Genomic DNA, 15,542 nt, shown 5'->3' with positions numbered 1-15,542 from the left:
TGAGAAAAAGTTATAGCATACAGTTGAAACAATTCAATACTGATCTATTCAAATAAGTTATTGATGATGAAAGTAAATGCATGGAAGAAAGAATAAGTTGATTATAATAATTTTATATAGAAGTTTAACTGTTGCTAACCAATTGCCATAAAAAGGAGACCAAGAATCTGAAATCCTTTTACTTAGTGAACACTCAACTTATTTTCCATATGGCAAGCCAAAGACAACACTCATTCTGAATATAAACTCATTTGTAAAATATTATGGAAAAGGATGATCAAAGATTGTGAGCAGTATAACTTCAAAAAAGCACAGAAAACCAGTGGAGGGTAAAAGTAAGTTTTTAAAAAGCGTGGTGAAAGATCCAAATAAGTAAAGTCATAGTGGGGACATTTGAGGATGAAAAATGAAGACAACAAAGAAGAAAAATGGAAAAGATCTGCAGATGTTTTATAACAAACTGTTTTCATCATTAAGCACAATAGATTTACCACACTTGGACCCAGACACTAGGACATCACAGTCCAACATATGCTTAAAGAAGAGGTAGAATTGACATTTTTAAGAACAAAGATGGGAAAACTGCTGAATTAGAAACGTAGAAAATTTCCCTGTTGAAGGTAACCTAATTGTAATATCATTGAATGTTTGATATCTGAAAGAGGGAAAAATACCAAAGATGTAGAAAAAAAAAATTTCAAACATTATTTTTACAACATCAATTACTGACCTATATACCTACTTTTCTATCAATAGTTTTTTTTGGAGATTCATCCACATACTCACGGAAGACGTTCTCAGTGGCAGTCTTTTATTTACTGATGATATTCCATAGCATTACACAGCTTTACCGTCACACAATTGATTTAAAGAAATAAAGAATACAATTTCCCTTTGTTGCATCCAAAAAATTAATGTGATCTTGGACTACATTAAATGGAGCTGAGACTATCATTTTGGAGATGATGGTTCCACTCTACTCTGCCTTCATCAGCCTTCATTTGGAATATTGTGTTCAGTTTTGGATGACAGAGTTTAATTGATAAACTGTAGGGTTCCCAGAGGGAGATAACAAGGATGATAAAGAGCCTTCAGTCCATAACATATAAGGATTGGTTGAAGGAACTGGGCACGGTTATCCTGGAGAAGAGGAGACTCAGAGGTTGTGGGTGGGGGTAAGGAATAGTTCTCATTTGGAATCTGAAAGACTGTTATGTACAGGAGAGATTAAACTTGTTCTGAGGTGCCCAGAAGACAGAACCACAAGCAATGGTTGGAAGTTGTGAAGAGACTAATTTAGGCTTGATGTCAGGGGAAAACTTACCAAAATTAATTCAGTGCATAACTGGAATGGGTTGCCTCCAGAGGTGGTGGGTTTTCCCCTCCTTGGAGGTCTTCAACAAGAGGCTGGACAACCACTGGTTGGGTGTGTTATGATGGGTATTCCTTTCATGGAGGAGTTGGACCAACCCTCCAGTTCTTGGGCTCTGGGGTACGGTTGCATGGTTCATGTGCTGTGTTTAATTATCAGTATCACCACATACACTGATGCTCACATGTGAGAGAGGTCATGGCTAGTAAAGGCTTCCCTTTACAGAGGTCTTTGAGGGTGACAGAGCTTTCCGCTGATCTGATCGTTAGGAGGTAGTTTTTATTTTTGTTTTCCTGAGAGCCATCTTCAATATGCCTCCTTGCTGCTCGGGCCCTTTGCTCCTAATTCTCCCTATGGGGCTGAGCACAGTAAACGTGATCCCTTCTCCACATAAGAGCCCTTTGGGTACTTAAAGACAGCTGTTATGTTCCTTCATTTCTCTACCCCATGACTCCCAGATGTTGAGGATACACAGCCCAGTCCCACCATCCTCTCTTCTCAGAGCTATACACAGATTTTGCATTAATAGGAAAACATTTGGGAGGAGCATTTGCGTGAACATTAAACCATAGAGGGTTTTGACCACTTTATCTCTATTTCTATATTTATCACTGGCTGTTCAGGTCTGCATTTTTACCAGATGACCTCTGAATTTCCCAGAAGCTCTGAGATTTTGGGAGTCTGATTCTTTTCATGAGGGATAATGGTTAAAAGAAATAATAATGGGGCAGCTAGGTGGAGCAGTGGATAGAGCATGGGCCCTGAAGTCAGGAAGACCTGAGGTCAAATCCAGCCTTAAACCAAACACTTGACACTTACTAGCTGTGTGACCTTGGGCAAGTCACTTAACCCCAATTGCCTAAAAATTTAAAAAAATCTAAAAAAAAAAAGAAATAATGATGATGATGATAACTAACATTTACATAGTACTTACTATGCTAAGGTATTGTGCTAAGCACATTACAATTATTATCCCCATTATACAGATGAGGAAATTGAGGCAAACAAATGGGGAGGGAAGCCTTGGTACTTCAGTGACTTCTGACCTATCTTTTCTGCAATAGATAAAGGGATTTTATTTTCAGGACAGCTTTAAATAAAATGTACTTTCGAGGTAAAGGAGTGGGTCCTCTATGGTATCTTCCTCACCTATATAGTATTTGAACTTTTTTTAACAGGAGATTTCATATATGTGTATAGATATAGATACAGATATACATACACACATACACATATATGTGTGAATGTGACTGAATACATGTGTATGTATATACACATAGTATATGTGTATGTGTATACATATATGTTAATCTGCGTAATATGTATCATATATACAGGGAACTTATATATACACATATAACATATCCATGTTCTACATATGCAGACACACATATGAAACTATGAGATAAATGCCCTAGGAGTACAAAGACACAATAGAGAAAACACATTTCTGAATGAGTTTCTATCAAAGTGATGACCATATGACCATAAGGTTGATTCCAACTTTGTTAGGAGGCACAACATTTCTGAGTTGGGTAAAGGTGGGAAGATAATTATTGGCACTGATGAAGGAAAGGGATGAGGCATCAGGCCAGGTGTTTAGCTTCACCTGTGCCTGCCTGGCTAGATGATTACTCACTGTCTTTTCTGCCCACCCACATGCATCTCATCAGAAGTGAGCCTTGACCAAGAATTATTTGGTGGGGGGAATGGAATAAGTTGTACCGTGATCACATCTAATAACTAATTCCTTAGTTTCCAGCTTCCTTTTGTCACTGTACACCCCAGCCATGTGAATTCTTCCATGGTTATAATGGGAAAAAAATCACCTGAAGTCACTTAATATCATCCATCATCCTCAGATGTGTGTGTGTGTGTGTGTGTGCAAGATGGTGGGAAAGAGGGGCAGCAAGGTGGTGCAATGGATGGAGAACCGGCCCTGGAGTCAGGAGGACCTGAGTTCAAATCCAGTCTCAGACCAGACACTTGACACTTATTAGCTGTGTGACCCTAGGCAAGTCACTTAACCACAATTGCCTCACCAAAAAAAAAAAAAAAAAAAAAAAAGATGGTGGGAAAGCAAGTTAAACATGGGCCTTACCCTTAAGGAATATCACACTCTCCAATGAGCAAAGGTTATGGATAAAAGATTAGATATTTTATTAGGCTCCTGAATTAATACTGAAATCATCTGTTTCAGGAGGGTTGAAGTTCTTCGCATCAGACAGAGCAAGTTCCAACAGCCTGATTGATGCTTTTAGTAGAATTTCATCAGGTACTGGAGACATCTTTCGCCAACCTGTCCAGGTCAGTTTCACCTCATCATGAGAAGTTCCCAGTGATGTGATGCCATACTTCATAGCAGCCTGGGGGATTAGCACACCAATAGCAAAGCTAGCTCACTTCTTTGGCAGCTAGCTCATCATTATCCTATGATCTTCAATAGCCTCCAATCAATAACACATTTATTGAGCTCTTGCCAATGGTAGGTGCTGAGGGAGATATAAAGTTTAGAGAAGACAAAGTTCACTTCTTCCAAGAATTTTACAGTCCAGTGGAGAGATAAGACACTGACAAAGCTATAATGCACAGAATTACACAATAGCTACACAATAATTGCATTAATGAGCCACAAAAGAAAGGGCTAAGTGAGGTATGAGTGGAAATGTCTTTGCAATCAGGGTGACCAGGGAAGGCTTCCTGGAAGTGATAGCATTTGAGATAAGCTTTAAAAAAAACTGATCAAATTTCAACAGGCCTAAAGAAATGAGAGCGTACCAGAGCCACGGAATGGAGGAACCCTGTTGATAGAGGTGGGAGTAGAGTGAGGTGCCTGGGACCCAGCTCCAGATTGCCCAGGAGTACAGTTGGGGGAGGAGTAGGCGTCCTCCCTGAGGCATTCCTATGGGCCATCATCCCCATCTGATCAGTTGTGACTGTTCTTTCTCCTGGGCTTGGGCCACCACTGAGAGAGTCTCATTGCTAGGACAGTCCGCCCATAGAGCCCACCCTCCCCACTGCTTCCTTATCCCCTGCCTGAAATCCTTCTGGGTTATTAGGGGCTTGACCTTGATTATCCTTGAGAACATAAGACTAGCTTTTGCCTTTCTTTGTCTCCCTAGTGCTTAACACAGTGCCTGGCACACCGTAGGAGCTTAGCAGAATGCTAATTGACTGACTAGTCCCTCACTGTGATTCTTTATCAATGTAAATAGTCAGTAAACTAACAGTAGCTTATGATACTGCACAGGTCGCTCTCAAAGCAAACTTTTTTTCTTATAAGTTACTCACATAAACCAGGTTGGACTTTTTCTGTCTACTTCACAATGTCATTTGACATCATCACACTTTCATTGGCTACATTGTCAAGAAGAAGATAGGAATGTGCCCCGGTCTGTGGATTGTAATTAACTCAGTGTTTTCTTCATCAACAGCTTGACAGCACTGGTGAAATTATTGATATTCATCAGTACGTTAGGAGGACGGTGACTATTGATGGAGGCCTGGGAAATGATACTGTCTTTTTAGTCATGTGGCAGACCAGTGGGCCTCCTGACATAGTCCTCCAGGACCCTAGTGGGAAAAAATACTTCACAGAGGATTTTAATACCAATCCGGGGCTGAGGAGCTCTTATCTTCGGATTCCAGAGACAGCGAAGGTAAATGTTATCATTAGCTGAGCCTGGTTACTAATCATCATCTTTGTAGCCCCACAACCTACCAAAGTGCCTGACACTTTGTCATAGGCACAAACATATCTAACATATTATATGTATTATATAATAAATACATACTCGTTGAATTAAATTGAATTGAATGATCTAATTGACACTGTGGGTTGAATGATTAATTTGAACATGTTAAGGATACCCCAAACAGAGAGGCTCAGAATGCAGAATGAGATGAATATTTTTGGATATAGTCAATGTGGCAATTTATTTGGTTTGACTAGGCATATTTGTTACAAGAATTTTGTTTTTCTTTTTCCAGTGGAGAGAGGGGAGGTAGGAGGGAAAGGGGAAAAATGCTTGTTAGTTTTTTTAAAATATAATTTAATTTAAAAAAGATACCAAAGCTATTTATGTTGAAGTTATTCTTTAAAATAAAATTCTACAGTGTGGTTGAAATTTGACTCAATCTCACAAATATTTTAAAGTGTTTATTAAGTGAAAGAATCCGATTTGTGAATTAGAAAATCTATATTTGAGTCATAGTTTCTCCACTTATTAGTTGTGTGATCTTATGCAAATCATTTAATCTCTCTGAGCCTCAGTGTTCTCCTTTGTAAAATGGGGAAAAGAACAGTCACCTTTCCTGCTCAACAGCACTGTATCCAAAGTGCTTTGTAAACCTTGTAAATATATAAAATATTTATCATCATCATCATTATCATTACTCTTTCATTCTTCTCTTTTTCAATGGGCCTGAAACAAGTGACTCTCTTACTATTATTCTTATATGTTTATGTTCTGTGGACTTTTGCATTACTTTTTTTAGTTGAATAAAAGCACTAGGATATAAATTGATCATTGTAGGCTCACTAAAAAAAATCCTAATTCCTATAGAAGACATAACAATAGGAATGATCAGCCCTTTATCCTCTTCCTATTTTCTTTTGAACCTCTCTACAAGTCCTTATATTTTGAAAGCTTTTGTTTCCATGTAGATTGGAGATTATGAGAATTTGGCATAGCAGCTTCTATTAAAAATACTTTTCCTTGGTTTTTTGTTTTTAGTTTTTAAATCAATTTTATGCCTGGTGATATAAGCAAAAGTTAGGTCTGTGATAATGGTCCAGTTTCAGTACAGCCTTTTGGTTGAGTTCCTCATGACATTTTTGAGCTCTGTATTTGTATGTGTATATACATATATATGTGTGTATACATACACACACATACATGTATGTGTGTGAACATACACAACACGGTGTGTATATAGTTGGTATGTATGTGTATATATATGCATGTATATATACATACATGTATGTGTATATATGAGGTTTATATATAAACATATGCATAAATGTGTGATTACAGAAGAACATTACATTTAAATAGTTATGTATATATTTGTGCATGGGTATTATATATTCATATACATATAATTAGCGGTTTTAATGTACTCAATTCTCTTTGTTATTATATGTATTTTATTTTCTGCATTTAAAAACATTATTCTGGGAAGAGGTCCACAGGTTTCACTGTCAAACACTATCACACACACACACACACACACACACACACAGATTAACAATCTCTAAATAGACCGTGAAAACTGTGATACATCCTTGAAACGTCTCCCTCTTGTAATATGTCTATATGGTGGTGCCAGAGGGCAAGAGTATATTCTGATATGGAATTCTTAAAATTCAGATTTAATTTGCTCTAATGCTGGATCAGCCATTAGCTTTGGGAATCCAGGCAAGATACTCAACCTCCATGGACTAAGACTTTTTGCTTTTATAGGTAGATAAATTGGTTAAATGATCTCAGAATTCTATCTTAGGTCTAGAATTTTCTGGGCTTATTACTCTAAGTGACAATGTTGGACACATTGCCCTGGGACACAATTCTTTTATAACAATGGGAAAATACCAGTTAAAGAAATGTGAACACCAGTTACATAAGCTAGTTTTGAAAGGCAGTAAAAAAAAAAAAAAGAAAAAAGAAAGGTTCAGTGGTCTGTTTACTACCTCTGGCTCAGAGCTAAATTGCTTGACATGTAGTTTGAAATTTTATCATGCATCCTGAAACTCCCTGTGTAAACCAGTGAGCTCAGTCTTCCTGTTAAGTATCAGTGATTGAATTGTGTTCACAACAGATTAAATTTTGGGGTAATTGGATATGGGAAGTTTTGTAGCAGAAGAAAAGTAAACCTATGAAGAATTCCAAACAATGAGTTAAAAATGGAATGAAAAACTAAGGTCTTCCCACAATTGACTTACTTTGCTAGTGGTTCTAATTTACTCTGATTTGGTAATATAATCTTCAATTAGCTAAGGTCCTTCCCAGCTCTAAATCTAGGATTTGAATCCTAGATTTTGATCTCAAGGGCTGCTTCGAGATGTCCCAGAATAAAATTGCCTGGGGGGAAAAAAAACAGAAAAAGCTTTATGGAACACAAGGCTCTGGGCAATAGGGATCAGAGGTCTGGGAGGGAGTTGGAGATTTAGGCCCTATACAAAGAAGCTTCCTAACAACCACAGCTGGAGTGGAGAATGAGCTGCCTTGGAGGGGGGTCTTCAGGTGGATAAAGGATGACCAAGGTGGTAGATGGTGCAGAGGGGAGTCTTGCTCAGGTATGAGTTGGAATAGATAGCCTTGGAGCCCCACCTTTGAACTCTGGAATTCTCTGATTCTGGGATCCTAGCCGATGCTAGCATTTCCCTCTAAACTGTTTCATTGTGTATCAATGTAAAGAAAAAGAATTTCAAAATGGAGGAATGGTGTTCCCTGAGTTCTCTATATTGAGTCACAAACCAGTGCAGATTAGAAATCAGAAGACTAGGATTCTAGTTCCAGCTGAACCACTAAGTAGCTGAGGAAACAGTATGTCCCTCAACCTCTGTGGGTCCCATTGTCATCATCTAGCAATTAGCAAGGTGGTACAATGGCTAAAGCCCAGGGTCTGAAGTCAGGAAGACCCGAGTTCAAATCTGGCCTCAGCCACTAACTGTATGACCCTGGGCAAGTCACTTAACCACTGCCTGCCTCAGTTTCCTCAACTGTAAAATGAGGATAATAACAGCACCACCCTCCCAGGGTTGTTGTGAGGATCAAATGAGAAGATATGTGTAAAGCACTTAGCACAGTGCCTGGCACATAGTAGGTACTTAATGCTTATTTTCTTTCCCCTCCCCTTATCTGTAACATGAAGCCTGGATAGAATATTTCTAGCTATAGTAGTCCATGATTTTATAGCTTTTCTGATTTCATTCTCTTTATATAACTAGACTGTACTTTTCATGTTTCTGTGACAAGTCCAGCTTAGGAAATGGTAATAAAAGTAGAAAATGATATGACCTAAGCTATTTGGGAGTATTCTGGATCTGTGACTTTATCAACATTGGGAAATCCTGGTGTGGAAGTTCCTTGCATCAATGGAGATCTGCAGCTCCTCTGTAATATTGTTCTAATTTTTGTAATGAACAAAAATCCATTTTCTCTCCTATCCGTGTCCCTCTGCCATTGGAGAAAATAAGAGAAAGAAAAGGAAAACAAAGTCTTTATAAGGAAATATGCATAATCAAGCAAAAAAATTCATTCTCACATTGATTATGTCTGAAAAAATGTATGATGTCATTCTGGATCCTGAGCCCATCACCTCTATGTCAAGAGGTAGACAGCCTCCTTCAGCACTGGTTCTCTAGAATCATGATTGGTTGTTGAATGCAATTTATTGTTTTAAAGAGTTGCTGTGGGTATTGAGAAGTTAAATGACTTTCCCTGGGTCACATGACTAGTGTATCAGAGTCAGGACTTGAATTCAAAACTTCCTTACTCTAAGGTTAGCCTTTTATCTACCTTACCATGCCACCTGCCACTCCATCCCTTTCTAATTATCAGTAATCAAAACCTCAGAAGGTCCTGAGTTCCACTTGTGGCGTTAGGAGACTTTTCCCCCAAGCAGTCTAGACAGGCAAAGAAGATTGAACAATTGAACACCATCTATATTAGACTATAAACTCTATAGAATCTAAGTATTATCTAAACTTTTCTTCTTCCCCAAAGCTTAGCATAATACTCTGCCCACAGAAGGCACCTAATACATGTTCATGAAATTGTATTATAGTCACTTAATCAGCGTTTGTTGAATGAATGAATTTAATCAGACATTCAAGATCAAAAATCGAAACTTCCTCTCCACCTCCAAACACAGTTGCTGTTGGGGGTGGGGATTGTTTTATTGGGGTTTCCAATGCACAGAGGATGCATAGAAGAATGTTGATTTCTCTTGCTTGAAGTATACATCCTTCTATTCATTCATTCATTCATTCATTCATTCAATAAACATGTGTTAATCTTATTTCATTCAGTTTTTTTCAGTTATGGAAAAAAGGATTTAAAAAAAGGTCATTTTCTCCTTGAGTGTTGAACAGATCAGTTCATGGTTGTGAAATACTTTGGACTTGGAGACTATTTATAAAGAAAATCATTATATAAAGAAATATAAATGAATGAGGAACCCTTCCAAAACAAATATTGAGTGCAATTCTTTATGGACTAGACTCAGAAATAAGGAGGTGAATCATCCTGTGATCACCGTGGAAACATTTAATCTGGTTATTCTTTAACAGGAATTATTATTTAGAAAACTCTTTGCTGACCCATTTTTTGTCCTCAAACCTTCAGGTGAGTGCCGTGTTTGTGCTTTAAGGGGACGAGGTTTTGTCATGGTTTCCAAAGTTGCCCTCTCTTTGTGTTTCAGACGGGCCCCTGGACTTGCCTGCTGAATAACACTCACAGCTCTCGGCAAGCCCTCCGAATGGCAGTGAGCTCTTCGGCCTCAGATGATGCTCAGCCACCCATAACCGTGACAGCCCGTGTGAATGAAGCGGTAACCCATTTCCCACACCCCGTGATTATTTATGCAGATGTGAAACAGGGGTTTCACCCTGTTCTCGAGGCCAATGTGACTGCTGTTATCGAGCCAGAAATGGGAGAGCCTGTCAGGTTGGAACTGTTTGATGATGGGGCAGGTAACAAAGAAATGTCGAATTACTTTTCATGTTTTTCAAGCAGTTCTCTTAGTGAATCAATCCCTTAGATTGTAAGTTCCTTGAGGGCAGGAACTGCTTTGCTTCTTTTTGCATCCCAAGCACTTAAGCATAGTGCCTGGCACATAGTTTATATGTTTATTGAATTATTGAATTAAATCAACAAGCATTTATTAAATGCTTACTGTGTGCCAGGCACTATCCTAGACACTGGGGATAAAATTCAAAGAATGAAACAATCCCTGCTCTCAAGGAGCTTACGTTATTATATGAATGAACAAGGTATGAGGTAAAGTGCAGCACTGGGATCGTTTTTAATACTCCTCTGTGTAAACTGTGTTATCTTATTTAATATTCCTGGGTCATCAGATCCTCACACATTAAATAGCTAGAGGCTAAATTTACACAAGGGAAGCAGACTGTGTATTGGGGGTGGGGGGTGGTCGAGGACTCCAATTTATTTATTTGTTCATGGGGAGTGGGTTGGCAGAATGAGCTGGTTTGGGCCTCCTTTCTCAATAATCCAGATTTCAGCTTCATTAGCCATCTGGATAATTTTGGCATCTACTACTCTCACTACGCCAAGTTACACAGGGTTATTTGGGTTGAGAGAAGGTTCCTGCAGAGCTAAGGGTCAGAAGCTGGCTCACTTGGCTATACAACATGTCCATACCTCCATACTCTGTATCAACATACTCTATCAGTGCTGATCACCACCCCTCAATGATAGAGTGGTTGGCCTTTATAAGTTGCTATGGCAGCAAAAAGTCATGATCCTACAGCTAACCTGGGCATGAAACTCCCTGAATTTAGCTAGCCTGATCCTCAGAGAACAGATTAAACCTGCTATTTAAGTGGCCTTGTACAAAACCAACTCCAAGACTGCTAGACCCAGCCTTTATGAGAACAAGCCACCCACCCCAAACATACTCTCTGATTCGATGCAACAAGCATTTTTTAAACACCTGCCAATTTCAAAGCTCTATGCTAAACACTGAAGCTATAAATATAAATGAAAAAATAGCATTTTCCCTGAGAGAACTTATAATCTACTGAAATAATTCCCCCAGAGAATCAGGTTTGCAAAGCAAAGCAGAAATTAATTCACCAAAATTGTAATAACGCAGGAAGGGTGGGAGTCACAACAGCCTTGGACGATTTTTCCAGTTGTTTCTACTTATTCCTTTTTTGTCTTTCCTTCTCCTCCTACTTCTCTCTCTCTACTCCCCACTCCTCCACCCCCTCCCACTTCACCATTGTTTGCAATCTTTTCCAGAATATATTGTTCAAAAGTTATGTATCACTTCTTCTTAGAGGCAGCCAGGCAGCATAGTGGATAGAGTGCTGGATCTCGAAGACCAGAATTCAAATCCAGCCTCAGACACTTACCAGTGTGTGACTCTGGACAAGTCCCTCAATCTCTAATAAATGTTTGTTACTTAAAGTGCTTTCCAAACCTTAAAGTGCCATGTAAATGCTTTATCATCATCATTATCATCGTCATCAATTATTATTATTATTATTTACCTACTACTTAGAGCATAGCAGGCAGACTTTTTTTTAACTTGGTCATTAAATCATCAAGGACAGGGCAAAACTCTACTCAATATAAACTCCGTATAATTCATATACTGATATAATAGCCCTGTCTATGCGCCTGGTACCTCTGATGTCCCAAATCATTAGCAATGATTTTTGGTAATATGTCATAGTGCTAATTCTGATTTCTTTTTGTGCAGGTGCTGATATTATAAAAAATGATGGCATCTACTCGCGGTATTTTTTTTCCTTTACTGTAAATGGTAGATATAGCTTGAAAGTTCATGTCTGTCAAGAGAACCACAGCAGGAGGCTACCCAACTCTACTCCAGGGAGCCACGCAATGTATGTTCCCGGTTACATAGTCAATGGTAAGAAATCCAGCACTCAGAGCCATGCTCATAGGGATGTAATGACTTGGGAGGTAACAGAGTCCCCCTTCCCTAGAGGACTTCAGACAAATGGCAGGTGACCACTTGTCAGAAATGTTATAGAAAAGGATTCTTTTTCAAATCCTAGTTGGACTTGATAGCTGATTCTATGAAACGATGCTGTCGTTTGCCTGGCATTTCACGTGGGTTATCTTTGTGTGGATGTCATGTTTGTCAGAAGTTTGAGGTTTCAATGCAGACCAAAACTCTAGGGTGTTGAATTCAAGCAAGAGGTCTTGAGTACCTCCGGCATCTCTCATTTCTTTGATAATGGGAAACAGGAAGAGGACGTGAACCAATTCCATCTCTCATTCCCAAACCTCAATTTTGTCATCAGTTCTCACTGCCTCCTTGATAAAAATTCCAGATGCACAGCCAAGCAAATGTGAAGGTGCTGTTGACCATGGAGAAATCCAGATCATGGTCACTTAAAAAGGAGCTCTCATTAGATAGCTTGTAATAGTTTGAGAGGCATTGTGGAATAGTGGATAGAACACTGGCTTTGGAGCCAGGATGACCCAGGCTCTAACACATGCTGGCTCTGTGACTTTGGGCAACTCACTGAACCTCTTTGTTGCTCTGGGCAGTTCTCTAAGACTAGAAGTTGAAGAGAAGGTTCTAACTTGCATTGGTAAATGGAATTTCCTCATCTAGGGGTTCTCTTTTTCCAATGGAACACCAGATCCAGCTTCTGTCCTAATAGTATGTATTATAATTATCTGGGTTTGTGTGCTAGTCTATCAGCTCCCCAAGAGCAAGGAACCTTATTTACCTAAATTTTGCATCTCCTCCACTGCAGGGCCCAGCACTCTGCCCACAGCAGGCCCTTATCAGGTTTGTTGAATGAATATTTTTTAGATGAACAAATAAGCCACAAACTATTATAAAGTCAGTCCCTAAATAAAGCATTTGTACAGTTCACAGGATCACAACTTTATTCTATGTTTTTTCCTTCAAGGAACAGCACTGTGACAGTCCAAGAGATACAATTTAAAGCATCATCATCCTCATAATCATTGTTCCTAGTCCTAGGTCCTAGGTTAATTGAGGTTGTGCTGGAGCCACCTAGAAACAGCTCAAGAGATGATTGTTAAATTTTCAGCGTGAGCATTTATGTACACCTTGGAAATTGGCAAAAGCTAAAATCGGGGTTTGATTTATTGTTTTGTTGGTTATCCAGACTAAGTGAAGGACAAAACGCAAAGAAAACTTAAAAGTCTGTTGTGAGCACGTTTCCCTTGGAGAGCTGGTTGTTAAACGTTTACCAGCCCATTCCTGGTTAAGGTACACAGAAAAAAGTTTTAGTTTGCATTCTTATACCATAATTTAAGACTATCCAAACAAACTTTTATAAGGTTTTTATTCTTTGACTTGTACTATCCTATGCTGATGAAATCATGGATCTTTTGCATTTGGTAACTAGAGAGGTAATTTAGTAAAACCCATAGTACACACATATACATACATACATACACATACACACAGAAGGGTACCACATAGATAGAAATACATATATATGATATCTATATGATACAGCGGAAAGAGCAACGAATTGGAATTCAAAGGACTTGTGTTCAAGTCCTGCTTCTGTCACTACCTGTGTGACTTTGAGAAGGTCACTCAACCTTTTTGGCCCTCAGTTTCCTCATCTATAAAAAATGAGGGCATTGAAAATTAGACAACTTCCAAGCTTCCTCCCAGCTCTAGGACTATGGACCTATGACCCAATACACGCTGTTTATTAGCAAAGAACTGGGAGGTTTCATGTGGGTTTGCATAAGTTAGTAAAGAGATTTAGGCCCCTTGGATTCTGCTTGGGAGATCTGATTCTCTCTCTCTCTCTCTCTCTCTCTCTTTCTTCATATATGTATATATACATATATATATACACACATGCACAGAAACACATACGTAGATATAATATGCAATATTAATGTCTTCTTGCAAATATCTGTTGTTGTTCAGTCACGTCCAATTCTTTATGACCCCATTTGGGATTTTCTTGGAAAAGATCCTGGAGTGCTTTGTCATTTCCTTCTCCAGCTCATTTTACAGGTGAGGAAACTGAGGCAAATGAGGTTAAGTGACTTGCTCAAGGTCACACAGCTAGTAAGTATCTGAGGCCAGATTTGAACTCAGGTCTTCCTGACTTCAGGCCTGGCACTCTCTCTATTGCACCACCTAACCAACGCTGAACTTCAAGTCATTTAGAGAAATGTACTTGGGTTCCATGCAGTAAGGTAAGCTAGGTTTTCTGTGCAGTTATTGAATTACATATTAGGAAAAAAAAACTAACAAATAACTAGCAAAAAATTTTTAAAATAACACTAACAAAAAACAATTGAGATGTGGTCCAAATCCATCTGCAGAAGCAGAGAAGTCATTGCGTCCTTTCTAATTCCATAAAGACATTTTATTTTAGTGGAAACTGAGTCAAGAGCTGTTTGATCTGATTTTGCCACCCCAGGTAACATTCAGATGAACGCTCCAAAGAAGTCTACAGGTGATGGTGACATTCAAGTGCAAAAGTGGGGCTTTAACAGGACAACCTCAGGAGGCTCCTTTTCTGTCCTGGGGGCCCCAACAGGCACCCATTTGGATGTGTTCCCACCCTGTAGAATCATTAACCTCGAAGCCATAAGAAAAGAAGAAGAGATTATTTTATTCTGGACAGCTCCCGGAGATGACTTTGACCAAGGCCAGGGTACGTATTAATTCCCCTATTTGTTTCTCTGTGAAATGGCATTTCTGTGACTAAATCCATCATTATTTGGCTAAAATGTAGCTTTATGACTTGGAATTTAGGTATTATACTCACTGCATTTGGTTGTTGTACAGGGAGTTGAGGTTTAGATATCTCTGCTCTACAATTTCGTCATCAACGTTTTAGGTCCAGAAACTGAGAGAGACAGAGACACAGAGGTCCATGCATGCATATATACATAGTTCATACATATGTAGGTGCATAGATACATAGATATATACACAGATAGGAAGACAGAAGAGAGAAAATAATGATAGATAACATCAAATTTATATAGAGATCATTATGTACCAGGTACTGTGCTAAGTATATTATAATTATTAAAGAGATAGGGAGATGATAGGTAGATAGGTAGGTAATAGAACATTTATTAAGCATTTGCTATGTTCTAGCAGCTGTGCTAAGCATTTAGGATAAAAATGCAAGGCGATAAGACATGAAGATCAGGAACTTACGTCCTAATGGAAAAGGCAGTAATAGGAAGGCAGTAGCGGTTCTGTTAGGAAGCAGCTTGGAGTCTTGGTTCCTGACAATCAAAGCAACAATATTTGTTAAGCACTTACTGTGTGCTAGATGGTCTGCTAGATAGTGGGGATACAAAGACAAAAGTGAAAAAGTCCCTGTCCTCAAGAAGCTGGTATTCTAAGGGGGGAGACACGTATATGTAAATGGATATATACACTGCACACACAATACAGATCCAAGGTAACCTTGGGGAAT

The 15,542-nt window shown here is 38.8% G+C and overlaps 1 protein-coding gene across 1 annotated transcript in view; it reads left to right on the top strand.

The window, feature by feature from the left end:
• Nucleotides 1–15,542, top strand: part of CLCA2 (chloride channel accessory 2) — a 50,523-nt gene that overhangs the window by 27,240 nt on the left and 7,741 nt on the right. The window contains exons 9-13 of the mRNA XM_027873951.1: nucleotides 3,573–3,679; nucleotides 4,807–5,031; nucleotides 9,800–10,070; nucleotides 11,828–11,998; nucleotides 14,526–14,762. Of these exons, the coding sequence (XP_027729752.1) occupies nucleotides 3,573–3,679; nucleotides 4,807–5,031; nucleotides 9,800–10,070; nucleotides 11,828–11,998; nucleotides 14,526–14,762 (1,011 nt within the window). The remainder of the gene's footprint in view (nucleotides 1–3,572; nucleotides 3,680–4,806; nucleotides 5,032–9,799; nucleotides 10,071–11,827; nucleotides 11,999–14,525; nucleotides 14,763–15,542) is intronic.

This window comes from Vombatus ursinus, unplaced genomic scaffold (genome assembly GCF_900497805.2).
Source record: "Vombatus ursinus unplaced genomic scaffold, bare-nosed wombat genome assembly UNPS02014803.1, whole genome shotgun sequence".
NCBI classification, from domain to species: Eukaryota; Metazoa; Chordata; class Mammalia; order Diprotodontia; family Vombatidae; genus Vombatus; species Vombatus ursinus.
This window is presented reverse-complemented; position numbering and strand designations above follow the sequence as displayed.